This window comes from Lissotriton helveticus, chromosome 9, assembly GCF_964261635.1.
Source record: "Lissotriton helveticus chromosome 9, aLisHel1.1, whole genome shotgun sequence".
Classification (NCBI taxonomy): domain Eukaryota; kingdom Metazoa; phylum Chordata; class Amphibia; order Caudata; family Salamandridae; genus Lissotriton; species Lissotriton helveticus.
In genome coordinates, this window is record NC_136070.1 from 977,124,298 (window position 1) to 977,144,881 (window position 20,584).

The window sequence follows — 20,584 nt, forward strand, 5'->3', positions numbered from 1 at the left end:
TCTCCAGAAAAGGATACTGGAACACATCCGAGCTATAGAGAATCATGATTTAAGTTATGCCATGGCAAAACATATGTTAACTCACGAAAAAGAAACAAAGACCTGGAAAGACATGACATATAGTGGCTTGGTTACAGTTCCAGTCAAGGAAAGAGGGGGAAACAGATTGATGACTCTACGTCGTATGGAATCAAGGTTGATCATCCGTTTTAAAACTAAGACACCTGGGGGTCTCAATGGAGACGAGGAACTACATGTGCACCTGTGAAAGACTGGAAATTGATGTATATATGTGAATAGTGCGCAGAGTGAGGGTAATTACAGGGCACTAAGTCCCTAATACATATGTGAAACAACACAGTGAGGAGTAATTGTATACCCATTAGCAAACATTGACATGTAAATGAAAAAAGGGCACTAAGTCCCTATACAAAATTTACATTATGGTCAATCAGTGTTAAAGAAACACTAAGCTGCAAAGAATATGGGGTATCAATAATAATATGTTTCACGGGAATGACCCCCGCATGACCGCACATAAATCAATGCCAGCTACCCATAACAATTGCATGTAAACATAGGCAAGTAAAGTACGTCATTTATTTGTTAGAATTGTAAATAATCACTACAAGTACCACAATGCCTCATAATAAGGCAATTGTGAATTACTAGTAAAAGCAGAAATAGAAAATGGCCCATTGTTTGTAACCGTGATCAAGCAGCGGATGCTGTGAAACGCGTTGGTAGAGCTGTTGCTGTAAAAGGCATCAAAATAAACCTGCATTAAGAATATTCCTGGTGGAGTGCGAGTAATCTTTTTGGTGAAAAATTGAAAATACAGGGAAAGCCCGTCCCTGGGACTTGCACCGGCTGTTCAATGGTGTGCCTTTGGTAACGGAGCAACTTGGTGGTTACAAAAAAAAAAACAAAATATATATATATATATATATATATATATATATATATATATGTAAATATATATATATGTAAATATATTATTAATATAATTCAACACTGACAGTTCTCAGATTGCTGTCGCGATGAAGCCATGGGGCATGGCCCTGCCCGGCGCTAATGGGCGTAGACGGGCCCTCCCCTTTTTAGGTCTCGGCTAGTAACGTGCCAGAGAACTATAGTTGTCGTCTCAGCCCATAACGAGCTGGAATGTGGAGACAAGACCTGGCCGCGCGCATCGCGTTGTCCCATAGGATAACGTTGTGCGCGGCCACTTCTTCTCTCCCCAGCATAGAGCGGATCGCGTCGCGCGCCTCTCTGGAATGCAGGGGGAGTCTGCAGAGAGGCGCGCGGCGCTGCCAAAGAGGCTGACGTCGGAGACTGAGTGCGGGAGACGCGGAGGCAGAGGAGGGCTGGACCCGGCAGGCTTCATTCGGGAAATGTTTTTAAAGCAGCTTGCAAAACGGGTGCATCTTATACAAATGTAACCTCAAGTTCGCAAGGCAGACTGAGCAAGAAATGTGTAAACATGGATTTGACAATGAAATTACACTAAAACCAACCCACTGCCGATTATGAAAAAAGAAACCGAAAGTGCATTTGTACGACATAAGCGTGCAACAGTAAATTGCCTAATCAGCGAATTAAATTCAGAATACACAATTTACACATGGAAATATCACAGTTTCGCCTGAAAGTGCAATCGCAAACATCTGCCCCGCGCGCTTAAAGTGTTCTGTATTCTTTTTTTTTTTTAAGTCTTTGATGGGAGTGTAAACGGAGCACTTGCACACAACATCTCTTCAAAGTGATGCGGTTCCTGAAAACAGGACGGCGTCGGCCCTTCCAGACAGACACCGCCGTGCGTGCCTACATCTCCACGCACAAAAGTTTGCCAGGAAACGCTGTTCTTTGCACGCTGATCACCACCACTGCCATGCGCACACGGACACCACCACTGCCATGCACACACGGACACCACCACTGCCATGCACACACAGACACCACCACTGCCATCCACACACAGACACCACCACTGCCATCCACACACAGACACCACCACTGCCATGCACACACAGACACCACCACTGCCGTGCACACACGGACACCACCTCATTATGCAGGAACTGCGCCTCTCGCCCCGTTATGATGTCTCGGGGGCGTAAAAGACAAATGTTATTACATCGCAACACCTCGCAAGCTGTTTTTTAAATTATTTTTTATCCTCTTTACGGTTTGTGGCATATTGAATTTTACTTTGTTATTTTATTAACCTACCTATGTCCTGTCCCGTCCCCCCAGCCCACTTCCATCCTCTAAGTAATGAACCTCTTTTTGAAAGGCACACACGGACACCACCACTAACATACATACACGGACACCACCACTGCCGTGCACACATGGACACCACCACTGCCGTGCACACATGGACACCACCACTGCCATGCACACACAGACACCACCACTGCCATGCACACACGGAAACCACCACTGCCATGCACACACGGACACCACCACTGCCATGCACACACGGACACCACCACTGCCATGCACACACGGACACCACCACTGTCATGCACACACGGACACCACCACTGTCATGCACACACGGACACCACCACTGTCATGCACACACGAACACCACCACTGCCATGCACACACGGACACCACCACTGCCATGCACACACGGACACCACCACTGCCATACACACACGGACACCACCACTGCCATACACACACGGACACCACCACTGCCATACACACACGGACACCACCACTGCCATGCCATGCCAATGTTTATATACCAATTGCATTGCAAATGCTTGTTAAGGACTGCAAGCAGCAACTTTTATTTTTGATATTGCCGCGCAATTTAACCTCTATATGCGATCCATGAGGGTGGGCGGTGTGAAATGGCTTGCCTTGTGGGTGCAGCCTGCCTGATGCGGGCGGTGTTCTGCTTGTCATGCTGCGATCCAGCTTCCCGCCATCGAAGACGTGAACGTCCGGGCTCGGCTGTAATATGGTGGTGCTGGTGCGTGTCCCATAGGCCCGCGCCTTGAGATCGCTCCTCCCCCCAGTGACCGCTGCAATCAGTGGATCCCTCTGCACGGGATTCTGAGAAGTGAGGCCTACAACGAAGTAGTAGCCTGCGAGCTGCACCAGGCTCAGACGTTCGTTGGTGAGCGACTTATTTGCCCTGGTCACCTTGTGCAGGGGCTGGTTAGATTTCTGCCGGCCTTTCTTACAACCACTTCCTACCGCCTTGGTGGACATATCGGCAAGGGCTGCGTGTGGCCAGGCGAGGAGTGGAGTCCCCGTGGAGGCTGGCTGGGCGCTGGTGGTTAGGTTGGGGACTCCCTTTGGCCTGGAGCACGGGTGTCAGTGGGGGCCCCTACACACACACACACACCCCTTAACAATTGAGTGGGTGCTTTTAGGGCCCCTGGTTCTCCTGGCCCTGGGGTATGGGGTATGGGGGGGGGGCAGCCTCGCCGGCCTGACTTATTGCTGCCTCCCCCTGGGTGTGAACCCTGGCCCCTCTTGACTGTTTCCTGCAGCCACCCGACATCTTGATAGTTTGCCGTGGTTGGGACTCTGGTTCGCCTCCAAGAATGATTCCTATGCTAAATGACATTTGTGTTGTGTTGGTTATGTTTGTAGGGTGGGGTGTGGTTGCCTGGCCTGTTTGGGCGATCGACTTGGGTGGAGGGAGGTGTCTTGGAATGTTACCAATTTACAGCTCTGCATGTTACATTGTTGATTTGTTTCTTTTCCCTGCTCCCTGCACTTAGCCTGATTTCTACTGTCTTCCTCTGTTACACTGCTGGCACCTTTTTATCGTCCACACAACGCTGTTACATCCATCCCATGAAGACCAGTAGGTGTTTGACATGGAATCTTCAGGGGCTAAACGATGTGCGCAAAGAGACACTTTTTTGCTTCTCACCAGCACCACAGTGTAGACATGTTTGCTCCATGAGCTTTACTTTACAGAGGGTACTAGGATGCAGCGGCACACAGGGTGACTGGGGGGTGTTACGCTGCTTGTTACTTTAATTATGCTTGCAGCGTGGCTGTTGTACAGAAGGGGCTCCCCTGGCGTACTCATCAGGTATTGTGCGATGATTAGGGACGCTATGTGTTGCTGACTGGTACCCTATGCAGACATTCTCTCCGCCGTGCTTCCATATATGGCCCGACCAGAGATAGTCCTGACTTTTTCTCCAATGTCTGGCAGCTGGTTGGCACACTTTGACCTGGCACAATTTTATGGGGTTGAGATTTCAATGTAGTTTGGACACTAGGTTGGATTCACAGAGCGATGCTAGGCGACCTAAACTTCATATGGCAGAACAGTTGTGTATTGTCATGATAGATAACCGGCTGACAGACCTATGGCGTACCCGCCATGGGGCCTCCACGGAGGGCAACTTTATAACTCCTGCGCACAATACATGGGCTCGCATAGACTATTGGTTAGCTACGCAGGATGTTGACTCATGGACCCTTAGCGTTGATCATCTGCCATGCACACGTGCTGATAACTCCCCAGTTCTTTTGGTACTGTGCCCTCCGTAGGCTGTCCCGCGTGCTTTCACCAATGTCTCTGTGCTGGAACTCTAAGGCATTAGGTATTCCCGGAGGAGATTAGGGAAGCCGTAGTTGACTTCTGTGAGCGCAGTAAGTAACCTGTCCAGTCCCCCTCTACACTCTGCGAAGCCTTTAAGGGTGCGTTAGAATCTTGCTGATCTGGAATCTGTGAGCTGGAACAGCAGTACTAAACAAATGATGATGTCTCCACACTTGCAGATATTCGAACTAAACTATGTGCGTATGTGAGCCGGCGTAAAGCGAAGTACATTTTCTGGGAAAGAAAGCCTGGGCTAGAAGATATTGAATGGGCGACCGAGTTGGGTAAACCCTTGCAAATCTCTAGCACAAACCATGGGCCAGCCCTTTATTGTTGAGGAAATCGTGCAGGTAATTTGCACTCTGCCTGGCGATAAGGCGCTGGTATTAGACCACTTTACAGCTGCCTTTTATAAGGAATATGTGCCCTTGTTAGCCTCCCATCTGCTTGAAATGTTTCCTGAGTCCTTGGAACTGAGGGTCCTTCTGAACTCCCTGTGGGAGGCTTTGCATGTTACCGTTCCGAAACTGGGTAAAGATTCTCGTAAATGTGAATTGCATCGGCCCCTATCAATAATTAATGACCATAATATTTTAGCTAAATTAGTTACTTTCTGCATACTTTTTTCGCTGTGATGCAGGACATCGATCCGACCATGCCTGTCATGGCGGTGTTTCTTGACACCACCAAGGTGTTCGATTTGCTTGAATTGCTTTACGCGCTTCGATCTGAGTCACAGGTTCCTTTGTTTCATTGATTTATTGTATATGCAGCCTGTTGCTCGCCTGCACTTGAATGACACTGTCTGCACTCCGTTCTCGGTGACAATGGGCACGTGCCAGGGGTGTCCCCTCTCGCCTATACTGTTCGATATTGCGTTGGGACCCTTGGCAGTGAGATTACAACATCATTCTCATAGGCTGCTGGAATTTTCCAAGCGAACAGTGTTGTTCTCCATGTAAGCGGACGATGTTACGCTTTATGGGAAGTACCTGCAGGAGAACTTCATCTATCTGATACAGAAAAGTATTAGATTTGGGGGCCTGTCTGATATTACAATAAATTGGACCAAATCTGTAGTTTCCTCTCACGGAGGTACAGGGGAGTTTGACTTCAACTTCTCATTGGAGTGGGCTGGTGAGCTACTTGGGACTGTTGCTGAGTAGAGATTTAGACGAGTTGTGGCAGGCTAACTGGGGCCGAGCAATGGAGTAGCTACAGGCCCGTGTGGAGTGTTGGCGAAAGCTTCTGCTGTCACGGGCCGCTTAGCGATTGCAAAAATGGGTCTCTTCCCTAAATTCCTTTATTTGTTTCTAAACTTTCCACTGCCACTACTGCTCTGCTTTCCTAAACGGCTACGATCCTCTCTGTTGAGTCTCATATGAGCTGGCAAGCAGCATCGCGTGGGAGCTCCTCACCCTTACCTCTGAGCAGAAGGGACTTGTAGCACTCGACATGGACTTATACTACAATGGTGCGCAGTGCATTTTGCGCATTATTGGATCTGTCCCACACCGTTCCAGCCACCCACAGCTCCAGAGTATGACCACATTACTCCTTGTCCTCTATCCATTGCACTGTACCTTCGTCCCAGAAGATCAAGAGCTTGTGTGGACACTGGTGTGCATGGTGCTAGCTTGGGGGGAACTTCATCGTAGGGCACACCTGGGGTGCTTGTTTGCTCCGTTGATACCTCTGCTAGATCACCGGTCTCTGCCTGTTACTGCAGATGTTGGCACCGGGGTGCATGTGACATGCCTTACAGTTGACAACAATGGGGGCGATCTATACGGATGTGATCTCAATAGAGCCAGCTTGTGCGCTGCAGGGCCCAAACACCACCCTGCTTAGCACCTTTACTTACTATCAGCTGTATGCTGCCATTCGCTCCCTGCATAGCACGTTTCCACAAGCCCCTGAGACCCTCCCTGCCTTGAAGACCTTTCTTTCTACTCCCTCGCCGGTTAATCACCAAACTTTACAATGCAGCAGACCGCACGAGTGCGCGTCCCAAAGGCTAGGAGGGCATGGGAGTCTGACTTGGTCCAAGCTATCACTGACTCCCAATGGCAATATTGCTTTGTGCAAGCTAGAGCCCTTTTCCCTAACTAGAGACTACACCTGATCCACATTAAATGTGTGCATAGACTCTATTACTGTCCTGCCTGCTTGCAAAACTGAGCTTGGCTGACAACCCACATTGCTTATGCTGTGCGACGCCGCATGCCAATTTTTTGCATCTTGCGTGGAGCTGTCTGGAGGTTCAGGCTTTCTGGTGTTAGTTCATATGATAGCTACTCCACTGGGCATGCTCCTGAGTGCTTGCCTCTGCTGGCTCTTCTGGTTTATGTGATGATATCCCAGGTGATACTAGGTTATACTTAAGGGGTTCTGCCCACATCACCCTCCCATACCAGAGCAGGGGTCATCAAAAAGATGAAAAAGTAGAAAAAAACGGTATTAAGGGATACATTTCACATTTAATATTCGGACCCAAGAAAAATTAAATTATCTTGTTCTTTACAACTTAATGTAAACAAATCTAATTAAACATAATTTATATAGACATATAAACGTATCACAAGAACAAGTGGCACACAAAATTAATCCAAGGAAGAGCACATCACAAAATTTACATATATACAACATATATATACATCATATACAATATATATACAACGGCGTACCATAAGAAAGATAATTGAAACCTTTCTCAAAATATATACACTCCCACTTATGAGTGATATAAATCTGAAAGGGAATCCTACTAGCGCCTGAGAAGAAAATTCTCTCACAAAACTAGCTTAATACAGGGCGCAAGAAGTTGAAACTAATACAAATAACGATAGAGGGACTCCTTCAACACAAAAGTGTTGACGCAGTCGCGTTTCCGCCAGTAGACTCTTTATGGCTTCATCAGGACAGGGGTACTTGCAGGAAAACTACCGATAAACACGCCACTCCCACAGGGGCAGGGCAAAAAGGAAGAAATCCTCTCGAACTAATGGCCGGGGCCCTTCAGGGCAATCACAAGCGCACAGTGTCCACTTATCCAAACAAATGGGGAGGCACACGCGTGGAATGCGATACGTGACAAAAGAAAGCAGGGCGGCAAAATTACGCTCCTACAGCTCCTTAAAATGGAGTCGCACTAGCTCACAAACCGGCATCAACAATCCACAGGCATCCACATTAAATGTGTGCATAGACTCTATTACTGTCCTGCCTGCTTGCAAAACTGGGCTTGGCTGAGAACCCACATTGCTTATGCTGTGCGGCGCCGCATGCCAATTTTTTGCATCTTGCGTGGAGCTGTGTGGAGGTTCAGGCTTTCTGGTGTTAGTTCACATGATAGCTACTCCACTAAGCATGCTCCTGAGTGCTTGCCTCTGCTGGCTCTTCTGGTTTATGTGATGATATCCCAGGTGATGGCCATAGTGTTGGTGATGCTCCTGCAAGTGTTGATGCGCTGGGGCCGTCGACGTTCTCCACTTAAGGATGACTGGCTGAGAGATGCAGCTTTCTGCTGGGAGCAATTACAGGCATATTGGGAGTTGATGCCGGCACGTTCCCACCTGCAAGACATATGAACCCCTCTCGCGTTCTGCTTGAAGCAGAAATGTCAAACATTCCTGTTGGTATTAGTGATGCCTGGTGAGATTTTTGCATTTTCATCAGTGACCTGGCCTCCTGCGTTGTTGCCATAACTTACTCATAATCACTTTTTTATATACTCCTTGGTGCATCCTGGCTGAGTGGCTTTCCTTCTACGCTTTGCCTTCTTTTGTTTCCTTTCTTTTCTCTTCCCCATCTTATCCCTATTTTTCTTCTTTTTTGATTGCTTCACTGTCTTGTTCTGATGGGGCAACGCTGATAATTCCCTACGGTTTTGTGAATTATTGATATGGCCTGTAATGCTGATTGGTGTACTCACCCAGACCCTTCTAACTTTTCATTGTCCTGTTCTTTATTGCAAATTTTCAATAAAAAATATATTTTTTAGAAGAACTTTATGAATAGCTGCATGAGAGAAAATGTTGTTCTGAGTATTTTTTTCTGGGGATTGGAAAGGAGACCAGTTAGTCTAGACTTGAATCAAAGACACTGAAGGCTGAGAGTGCACTGTAGTAAAGAACGCAACCAACAGTAACAATATTTGTTAAAGAGGAAAGAAGATGTATATCTTCCACAGGTACAAGAACTTGTAAGTGACAATATTCAGCATCATTTCATCAACCGGCCACAAAGGTACAGATGAGCTATATTAGGCTTTAAGAGTATTTTGCAAATAAACCTCTGGGACTCTTAGGGAAGGAACTTGTTGCTACTGAAGATTACAGAAGAAACCCTGATGGTAGAGGCAAAACCTAGCAGTTGCAACACTATAACCCCGAGTGATTTCTGTAGGATGTCATGGTGCAGTTACAGCCAGGCTGTCTGAGGAAATGTAACCATTTGCAATGTCCAGGCTATCTTCTTTCTTGAGTACTGTGCTATCAAATTATTTATCAGATGTTGATTGAAGAGTGGTTTCAGAAATAACAGTAGTGGACATGCCTATATATGGCTCTTCCACGAGAATAGGGCCGTAGAGATTAGAAATGCTATATACTCCCTAGACCTTCATGTCAGATTGCTTGACAGGTAACACAATACTGCATAGATGGCTACAGAAGATTTTTTAAATGGGTGCTGAGTGATTAGATGTTGTTCATGCTTGAAGACAGAGGTGCTTTACTCATTTCACCTCACAAGAAGGACCCAACATAAAATGTTATTACATAGCCCTGGTACAGGCAGATGACCCTCTCCACTCAGGTTTATGAAAACCCACCAGACCAGTTGGCCTGTTATGAGGCTCCAAATAACCAGGCAACCACTGAAATAAGGCCATCATTCCCAGAAGAGTATAGCTCATACAATTGGAAATTACGACCCAGATCACAGAGATAGTCAAGAAGATTCTTAGTGTGGTGGCATTTACAAGTGTTCCAGAAAAGGTAGAAACCGATAGTGAGTTGAGATGAGCAAAGAGAAGAACCAGAAGGCAGGTGCACAGCCTAAGGGCACACCAATATCAGGGCCACGGTGGAAACCACCTGTTGGGAAAGCTCAAGAGAAGAATTTAGCAGTTAAGCCTCCCAGTTCGCAAAAAGGCAGCATAGGAACAAAGATGTGCTAGATATAAAGTCAGATTTTAAGTACTGATAAAGTGCCTTTATTTACACCAAGGCTTTGGAAGAAGAGGTGGGTTGCTACAAGGCTGTCAGAAGAGCACAAGTCGTGACAGCGATGTTAGTGTTCACTCGAAGTATTCACAAATTAGCATTTACTAGAGAGGAATTTGTTTCAGGAAATGTCACAGAGAATTCCAATGTTAAGATTAGCAGCTCCTGATAACCGGACTGCAAATTTGTGCAAGATAATCATGACCGGATTGATTGTCAATGAAGATTCCATGTTGCAGGTCTGCTGTAAATTATCAATATTATAATCACTTAACTAAAAGTCTGTTAATTGAAACTTTAGTAAATATTGTTGTATTGTGATGTTGCCTTTTGTTCATAAGTACAGTTCACTTGGTGTATGTTTTAGCACATTCCCACATGTTCCACAATCTTTTTGTTAACAGAGAAGCTGCTCTCAAATTACCCCTGTATCCTTAAATCCCACATTTTCAGTGTCAAGCCTTCCACTCCACAAAAACGTCGCATGCCACCTAGTTTGTTTATGTTCAAACAGTTAAACAATTGACCCACTCTGATACTAACCAGAAAATTGCATTCCTTTGGATTTCTTCTCTGCCCACACACTTGTTTGCCGATCAGTAGATAGTGGTTCACTCTATCCCAGAAAAGCCCCACCATACATAAAGGCACCCTGCATCCCTGGGGTGCATGGCCAGCAGGCTAAGATGGCTGATGCATCTTTCTGAAGCTCCACATCCCTACCCCCCAATACGGCATGTATTCTGCTCAGCTGTGACTTCCCTTCCCCATCCTACTTGCCAGAAAAAGCCGTTACCGTCCCATTCTTCGTCTGCTGTTACGAGGGCAGAATCACACTTTTGTCCCCTAGTGGGAGGCAGAGAGCTGCCTGGTGAGTGGCGTGGGCCATGGCAGATGACGATGCTTGCAGTGCAGCTAGGCGGCACGCAACAGCAGGCCCTAGCATGCGAGAGGATTGTTGAACTGTTGCAGCCCTGCGCAGAAGCTGCAGCCATTGCAGTCCTGGCAGCCGGGTAGAATAGGTGTAGCTCTGCGGGTGAGCCCTGGCTGCCGAGCTGCCTAGAGGAGAGTGCAGTGGGTGCAAACACCAAGGAACCAGTATCACCCAACCGCAATCTCTCCTTCAAATGAGACGCAGCATCCGAAGGACGATTGATGGCCTGTCTGGGCTCCGACCCCGGGCCTGCAGTACGGGGAGGTCGTCCTGCTGCCTGACGGCCGCTGCTCGTTCCATCTACTGCCGGGTAGGAGACCTGTTCTGGCCGATCCGGATGCACACTGGGCGGAAAGTGAAGTATCTAGTCGCCTGGGAGGGTCGAAGCTCTTGTAGTTGCCTGGAGCAGATCATCTGGGCAAGGAGAGCCCACCTCCCACCCCCATCGGGCCGAGGCCGTGCAACGCGAAAGGAGGGGCAGATCTGCACCTTACTCTTTACTGGGGCGATGACAACCTGACTTAAAAAGAGCCCCCTGGATGAACAGTGTTGTGGCTCCCAGAGTGCAATTGACATCCCAGCTGGGCTCCGTTCCCAGGCCTACAAGACACAGAGGTCGCCCTGCTGCCTAGTGTCCACTGCCCGTGCCGTCTACTGCCAGATGGGAGACCTGATTTTTGCCGGTCCAGCAAAGCACTAGTTGGAGAATGAGCCCACTGGCAGCCTGGCGGGCGACACGCGCAGTTGCTTGTAGCAGATCACTGAAATAAGGTGGGCCCCCGACCCCATCAAGTGTCGCCCACCTTGCCCTGGCCTGGGGGTCAGATCAGGCCGCGCAGCGCAGGTGGCGAGGATCTGTGCCTTTCTCTTCACTGAGAGCGGGGAGGGACCTGCCTCAATCAAGACCCCTGGATGACCAGTGTTGTGGCGGGCTGACTGCGAGTGGTGCAAACGACGTCCTTCGCCAAACTACTGGTAACCATGAAATGTGGGCTGTCTTCACCTGCAGGACACCAGACTGCGGCTCGGGGTTCAGCTCGGGCCTAGCCCGTTCTGGTGAGGCACATACCAGACTGGATCATCCACCTGTACTCTACATAAACCCACACTGTGCAGGACCCAAGCTGTTGGCATACTTGGGCCCTAATAGTCACCATGAAAGAGACATGGTGCCAGCACAAGGTAGGACAGTGAATATGATCAGCAGAGCCCTACAAGGGCATCCCACCTGCACTGTCAAACTTTACCTACTTGAGACTCTGGGTTGCCCCTGTTGCCTAGCAGCCACTTCAGACCACAGACGACACTAAGGGCCTACAGGTGTACATGCTGGTTGCTTCACGAGGGGCACAATAAACACCGAAGTGGCAGCGGGAGAGGGTGCGGGGCTCGGTACTGTGGGGTACACATTACGGCATATCCTTTTAACATGATACAATGACCCTACCTTTCTATCCCTGCCTAGTTTCCTTCCTCTGATCCCTCCTCTTGCCATTACTCTTCTTTATGTGGGACCCAAAGGTGAACTGGGGACTAGCCGGTGCTTGAGGATCCGAAAGGGAGTGGAAGTGTAACTCAAGGGATACTTGCCAGGGGAGTGTGAGCTAGACATATACAGAGCCCAAAGACCCAGGATACATCTCCACTAACTCGATGCCCCAACTCGCCAACATCTTGTGGGGGAAGACCACATTACTGGTCCCTAAGCCTACCCAGTATCTTATTCCTGGCTGACTTGCATATACGACGCTAGTGGAAGACGGCGAACCATTAGATGCCCACTGCCCGGCAAAAAGTAATGGGATGCCTGCGTTAAACTACCTCATCCATCCCGGCCTGCCATGCTCCGGGAGTTGTGGAACAGGCGGGGGAACGCTAGCATGCAGGCAGAATCAGTGCATCACGAGGTGGCACTCTGCGACAAACTAGACTGCGTTCTTTTTGGCTCTGGAGAAAATTAGCGCAACACAAGAATGTACATGGACCTCCCTCGAAAGTAAGATCGATAAGGTGACCATGGATTTCATCTTGCTGCGGGCAGACCGTCTCAAGCTCGCATACAAGCAACACTACACTGAACTTCAGCTGGAGGAACTGCAGCCCGTCACCCAAGAAGACACAACTCTACTCCAAGCGCTGTTGGATCGGTTGACTATCTTGAAAGATCGAGTGGAGGATGCTGAAGGGTGGTCACAAAGCAACAACATTCAGGTAGTTGGAGTCCCAGAGGGCACGGAGGACTGCGATGCGGTAGCATATGTGGAAACCTGGATACGTGAACTAGTACCTCCCTCAGCGATATCCCCCCGCACCGCCAATTTGAAGTCGAACAGGCGCATTGTGTACCATTGCGGAAACCTCCACCAGGCGCCAATCCCAAACCCTTCCTCTTCTGCCTTCTCAATTACAAAGATCGGGACATCATACTGCGAGAAACATGTCGATTAAAAGAGCTCAATGTGAGCAACTCTCGGTCATGCTGTTCCCAGACTACACGCTGGCTGTGCAGAAACATTGTAACTCCCTCCTCGTTGTCAAGTGCCACCGCAGTGAGCTGAAAATATGATATTCCTTGCTGTCTCCAGCGCGCCTCAGAGTAGTGGACAACCATAATGTTCACTTCTTCGACTCTCCTGACGATGCTTGGGATTGGATGGAGGGCACGGGCCACGCAACCATGCTCCCGCGCCCCACCGGAATTGAAAAGGCAGCCAGACACTTTATCGGAGACGGCGCACCGATCGCCCCAGGTCACCCACTGCTGTACACACCCAAACCCGCATCTCGGACCTGGATAATGAATCTGTGAAACCCTCCAGCGAAGAAGACTCCTCGAAAATAAATACGACCAGGCTGGGGTCACCAACGCCACCAGATGTAACACTGCAAACTGCAGACGACATCATGTGACCTCACTGAGAAGCCACTAACGGCCTGCCAATGAACTACAAAAGACTCACACCACCCCTTGTTGTGGCAATCAATCGTGGATAACGTTCATGGCAGTGTATAACCAATGAATACACAATCGCCATGTGGTGAAACCGTGACACTGCTTCTCATTCGTCCTGTGATGACCAGACAAGCGCATTTCACAGCTGACACATCACACACACTGCAATGGGGGTACAGGGGAATCTGGGACTTGACTTTGCTACACGCTTCCTCCTCTATGATTGAGGATATGTACCAGTTGCCAATGTTTGGCATTTCAGTTTGGGTGGATCCCTGTTGCATATCTGCTCTAACAATGCTCTGCATGTTGCACTTGTTTTACTTTCCTTATTATTTTTCTTCAGCTAAGCAATCTTGCTCTTACTCAAACTCCCCCCCCCCCCCCCCCCCCCGTACACACCGCACACAGCACGTAACGGGCCCCTATTACAATGTGGAGTTGCTTAGCATGCAATGCAAAACACTAATCCAGGCATGGCTCACACAAACATAATACACATGGAATGTAAGGGGCATGCATGCACACGCCCTCACGCCGTTACTGTATTTACTCCGATTTGAAGAGCAGGTCAACTCGCGTAGCCCTCCTACAGGACAAATACCTGATGCTCCCGGAACATGACCGACTGCGCAGTTGATGGCAGAGTCTGGTATTTGCTGCTTGTTACTCATCCTACGCTAGAGGGGTACTGATCTAGATACGGGCGGGGACCGCCTTGGTCATGGAGGAGTTACAAACTGACCCAGGGGGGAGATACTTATTCATACGATATCGCCTCAATAGTCTGCAACTGGTACTAGGGGTGATATATTCCCCCAACTCAGAACCGACGCTGTTTCTTAATAGCCTCCCTGCTACATTAGCGGTGTAGCGGACTCCCATGGCTGCTAGGCGGAGACTTCAATGCTGTCCTCAGCACTACACTAGACCGTTCATTCCCCCTCCCCCACCCCCCCCACCCCCCCTCTGTCATGTACAACCTCCATAACAAACGCACACGCATTGGGAGACTGGCTGGGCCATTGGTCACTAGTTGACATATGGCGATTGCGGAACCCTAACACAAGAATATACTCACATTACTCAGCACTTTATGGACTACACGTCCGCATTGACCGCATAGTAGGATCACCAACACTTTTTCCCACAGTTGGCCATATTGAATACCTTAATCGTACACACCATGATCATGATACCCAATTATTTCACCAACAATGGGAGACAACCCAACAAGTCATCTTCCGCCCTATAAGATTTACCGTTCCAGGAAGCTGTAGGATCTGCCTCACCCAAATTCTTTGAACTTAATGAGGCGACGGCAGGTGAATGGGAGGCATTTAAGGTGACTATCGGGGGCAAATGCTTGGGAAGTAACTGGAATATCCACAAGCACCTCAATGATGCCATAGGGAAAATAGAACGGGAGCACCTGCAACTGGAAACGAGGCTAGTGACGAAACTGAGATGTGCACCACAACTGAATGCAAAGCTCGAGGAGCTTGCTCACCTCCTGGAACGCCTTAGATGCCCGCACCCTGTGGACGCCAAATAATGTAGACAAAGCAGAGATGAAGAGGGGTGGGAGGAGACTATCACTCTTGCTTAGCTCTTTTTATGCTGTTTCCTTTACAGAGTTTTGCTGATATTTAATCATGTATACATGCCTCATCGATTGAAATTTAATGTATGAACACACTCTGCCTGTAAAAAACAATATGTAATTGGTGACATGCACAGATGTCTCCGCCTATGTAACCGCCTGGTGTAACTGGCTACACACTCCCCAGAGATACATGCTAAAAGTACAGTTCATATAGCACAGAAGAAATACATGTTATGCATTATTATGTAAGCAACTATGTAATCTGTGATTCGAAAATGTAACAGAAAATTCAATAAACTGGTGTTATTTTTTTTTTTAAAAGGCACCCTGCATCCTCACAGAATCACATTCATAAATATGTATTTGTGATTGGGTTGTGTGTCATAAATAAGCCCCTGCCTGATATACATCGTACCATTTTTCCTATCCTTCATTAGTGTGTGCTCCATCCCATGCACTCTTCTCACCCTATGCTATTTCCTTTTCCTACCTGTTCATGTTCTGCTCATTATACAGTCTTATTACCTATCCATATACAGTTCATCCTCTGCTGCATTCAATGGATGCTTTCTTCTCCATGCTCCGCTTTGTTGTGTCCACAAGGGCTGTCTGGTGCTGCCAGCTACCATGTAATAATTTGTATTTTATGTTGCATTTTCTTCTGCATATTATAGCCATTTAACAACATTTTAAATGCCAAACGTTACTGTTTATGATCTTGGATGGGCATAAAGATGAGTGTACTAATTCCCCCATCAGTTAAAGCCAATATCTCTACAGAAAATATGAAAAACCAGCAGGAGCTATCATACCATGCAAAGCCCTCAATCGTCCCATTAGCTTTCTGCCTCACTGTTTGCAGCATCCTTTATTCCTTACTCAAGTTATTTTGTGTTCACATTTTACCTTTACACTCACTCCTCTTGCAACTTCCACATCTTCCACTGTCTTTTTAGATTTTTTCACTAAACTGTCTTTCACTTTGTCCTTAGGCATTGAAAAGGCCATATCCCGCCCTGGCCCCGATGTGGTTATCTGTGATGAGGGGCACCGGATCAAGAATTGCCATGCAAGCACCTCGCAAGCACTGAAGAACATTCGTTCACGTCGCAGGGTTGTCCTGACTGGGTATCCTCTTCAGAACAACTTGATTGAGTACTGGTGCATGGTAGACTTTGTGAGACCAGATTTTCTGGGCACACGGCAGGAATTCAGCAACATGTTTGAGCGCCCAATCTTGAACGGACAATGTATTGACAGCACACCACAGGACGTTCGCCTTATGCGTTACCGCAGCCATGTCCTGCATAGCTTACTTGAAGGATTTGTGCAAAGGTAAGTCTTTGCTCTGAGCCCCCTAGCCACCGAGCCACATCAGTTAAGCCCTCCATAAGACTGTTTTCTTTCCTACAAAAGCAGCAAAGCCTCTTGTCTGTTTGTCCTTCAGCAGCATCAATTGTACACTACACATTGCTGCAAAGCCTAGTACACTCATTTTTAGGTTTTGCGTCATAATTCTTTTCTGGAATCACATGTTGTGCATCATTACGTTATCTAATCCGGTTCGGTCCAGAATTTTCTCTTGTCCATTTTTTGATCCTGTCTGCTAGACAGTACATGCACTCTGTTGCAAGACATATTCTTAGCTTACAGTGGGCTAGAGCCCTCCCATTAGTTACCATTGGTTGGCTTCATTCTCATTTGCTTTTTTATTTGTTAGCATGTGTTGGCTTTCATTCCTCCTCTTGTGGTTGTCCTTCCTCTAGAGCATGGATGCATTACTGAGTCCTTACACGTTAGATTTTTCAGCGCTACTTCTTCCTTTTTGTTTAAACTCTCTGTGAGAGTTCATGTGTTGTCTTGCTGTCTCCTGAGTGAGCTTCTCTTCCCACACTGCTCTTTCACCACTGTGCTTCTCCCATGGCCCCCCTCCATGATGTTCTTCTCCTCGTGAGCTAAGCCCACCACATTGCTTTCTCTCCTGTGTGCTTCTACCCCCTCCCAACTCCAAAAGTTCTCTCTCATGCCCATTTGGTTTTCTCTCCTGCTGTCTATGTTGCTCGCCTGAGTTGGATCACCAAATAATAAGAAAAAAAGCAGCTGCGTGATTCTGTAGGTGCACGCATGTGTGGTGCACCACCTACAATATGACACAAGTCTTTATTTTTTATTTAATCAATCTGCACAGCATCCGAGATGCTGTACAGCTTAGCTAAAAACCATTGACAAATCCAAAGGGTCCCAAAACTATTTATAATATCACCCAGAAAGTTAAAGTTGTGGAGGGGTGTAAAGATTACCAGACACAATTCGAGACCCAACCACTAGATTGGGGAATGATCCACTACATGTAAATCCAGAAAAATTCTTTAAGCTGAAAACTACTCATACAAGTTAGTAACCTCAGCGCCGTGAAAAGGAGTATAGCTATTTAAAAAAGATAACAGCTTAAAGAGTGTAGCAATCACTGATTTTTGGTTTTTAAAACAATTTTATTGAATTTTTCATGACATTTTACATGGTTGCAGTCCTAAAAAGTTGCACATTTTTTGTAATTGCATGTTACATTTCTACTGGTCTACCAAGGGTCTGGCAATATATGGGAGTAGCGGGTCTGTCTGTTGATCACCCTGCTGTAGCCGTGCGGTGTTGTGGTGAGTCTTAATGTAGGTTCGATAAGGGAGCTATTTATCATAAACAGTATCCGGTCCCTGGAACTACTGGCGTGTGCAACTAACTTGGGATGGGAGAACCCTGGATGGGTAGGTCAGGGCAAACTAAAACTTATACTAGCGGGCGTCTTAAAAAAAATGGTGTTTATTGCATGTATTTGTTGGGGGGGGGGGGGGGCATGGGATTCCCTGGATCATAGCTCTGGCGAGTTTGGGTGCTTTGCATGGGCCTCTATCCTCGTGAGGGTGCTGCATAATCACGTACCAATTTGGTGCATTGGGATATCTGTGTCGTCACAGGTGTTTTGAGGGGCTTCGAATTGTGCGTCTCGTCTCGGGACTTCGGTTGCAATTGTCAATGGCAGTGGTTGCTGGGTGCTTATTGTGTGGTGGCGGAATTAGTGTAGGAGTGTAGCCCACTCTGTGGATATGTATTGCCTATGTACTCCTTGTACCTCCTCTTGCCTGTTTGTGTCCTCCTCTGCCGAGCCCCATTTGCCAACTGCCCGCACCCAGGCTGCTCGCGGGTGTCCTTCAGGGGTTCTCCAGTACATTGTGATCCCTCACTTTGCCAGTAGAAGGGCTAAGGAGGCAAAGCGTGTTTTAACCTTGAGGGTCTTTTGTCTGCAGAATATCCCAATCCAGCTGGCCTCCCAAGTGTTCATGTCAGTGAGTCCTGTTATTTCCAGCAGTGCCTTGTGTATTTTCCTATCATGAGGCAGAGCCAAAATGTGTTTGAATGTTGCATCTGGGGAGTGACATCTCTGGCACAAGAATTGTGTGTCTAGATAAAACTGTTGGAGCCGTGCTGGGGTAAGGTAGGCCCGATGTAGTATGGAAAACTGTATGCTTTTAAACCGGGCATTCCTGGACACTTTCTTTGGGTATTCTAAAGCTTGTTCCCATTCCTTTTCATGCAGTGGGCGCCCTATCTCCTCCTCCCACTTCTGTCGCAACGGGGTAAGTGTAGTGGCCTGAGGTCTTGGATTGCTTTATAAAGCCAGGTGATTAGGAGTCATCCTGTGCTCCTGTGGAGTACCGGGTGCGTTACGGGTTCCCCATCCGAGAGGTTCCAAATATGGTGGCTGCTGAGGACTATTTGTCTGTGGAGCCGGAATTGCCTCGTGGGAGACCTGTCTCCTCTGATGACTGGTCGAATGGGAGTAGCTGGCCCTCTGTGAACAGGGGCCCCACCTCCAGGATCAAGTGGTTTGTCCACACTTGTATTACTCGAGTGGAGTAGTATCCTTCGTTTCTGGGCAGACCGGCAAGTGGGAATAAGGGGGTATATACACGGGGTTCCCCTGGACATGCGGTGAAGGCGCAACATGCATGTTCGTACTACCATCGCCTGTATAGGATATGTCAATACAGGAGGAGCGGAGCGCCTGGAAGGAGCAGGTGGTAAAGAACCTGCACTGACCTAGATCCTCCCTCCGAGGCGGTCTCCTCCAGATGTCGCCCCGCTGTCCAGCAGGACATCCACTGGAGCTGCGCCTGAGGAAAATAGGCCTCAAAGTATGGTGCTCCCAGCCCCCCTCTGTCTGACGGGAGACGCAATTTGAGAGGGCTACTCTCCGACGCCCATTTCCCCATACAAAGGAACTTAATAATGTGTACAGTTCTTGAAAGAAGGAGCGGGAGGAGGGGGGATGATGGGGGCATTGCAAAGTGGAGGAGGAATTACGGCACCAAGATCATCTTTGCAAATGCTATTCTGCCTATTAGGGGTAGGGTCTCCCAGAAACGTACGCAGGTTCTGGCTCCCACCACAGCTCTGCGATGGTTGCCCTCAAATAGGTACATGGGGGAATAATAAAGTCTGTTACTGAGGTATCGTGGGGGGTTCGAGTACTCCAGGAGGTGCTTGAGTGTCCAACTCTAATCTCTCGCAGGGGAAGGTCTGAACTTGATGGGTATATAGGGAATTTTGCCCAGTTCACTTTTAGTCCTGTTGCGGTTGCAATGTCCAAAAGTGTTCTCCATATGGGACTGAGATCTGCAGTGATATCTCGCACATACAGCAGCAGTTAATCCGCCTATAGGGGAACAATATGCATGGAACCTGCTATTTGGATGCCCTATGCCTCTCCCTCCTGGAGTAGTAGAATCTCGAGAGGCTCCATTGCCATCACCCCCTGCTGAGTGCCCCTCCCTATCTGAAGAGGTGGGGAGATGTATTTACCCAGTCTCACCCTGGATGTGAGTTTCGTATATAATAGTTTTACCTGCGCTCATAAGACAGGACATAGACCATCCGTTTCAGCGTCTCTAAGAAGTGTCAGCCAAGTACCAGCCAAGTCAGAGTGCTGAATGCTTTTTCTAGGACCAGGACCAGGCAAGCCGCCCTTTGGTAGAGGCCCACGCCTTACCCAGCACCATGTGAGCCAGTCTTCCTGATGCAATACAGATAGCGGTAAGCTTGGTGGTTCAGGCATCCATCAGCAAAATCAACCCTAATACTTTTCCTATTATTTCTGTTATTCCAAGATATGGGGAATGTGAGCACATCAAAACATTTGGCAAGCACATTTTCTTTCGACCAGCCTTGCCTTTTGCTCGGTCAATGCTAGTCTTTGTTTGGCTGTTACTCCCACTCACTT

The 20,584-nt window shown here is 47.9% G+C and overlaps 1 protein-coding gene across 2 annotated transcripts in view; it reads left to right on the forward strand.

Moving 5' to 3' along the window:
* The window catches only part of RAD54L2 (RAD54 like 2), a 796,737-nt gene that overhangs the window by 355,976 nt on the left and 420,177 nt on the right, over nt 1–20,584 (forward strand). For both annotated transcript variants that reach the window (XM_078661273.1, XM_078661274.1), the window contains exon 10: nt 16,302–16,644. In XM_078661273.1, the coding sequence (XP_078517399.1) occupies nt 16,302–16,644 (343 nt within the window). The remainder of the gene's footprint in view (nt 1–16,301; nt 16,645–20,584) is intronic.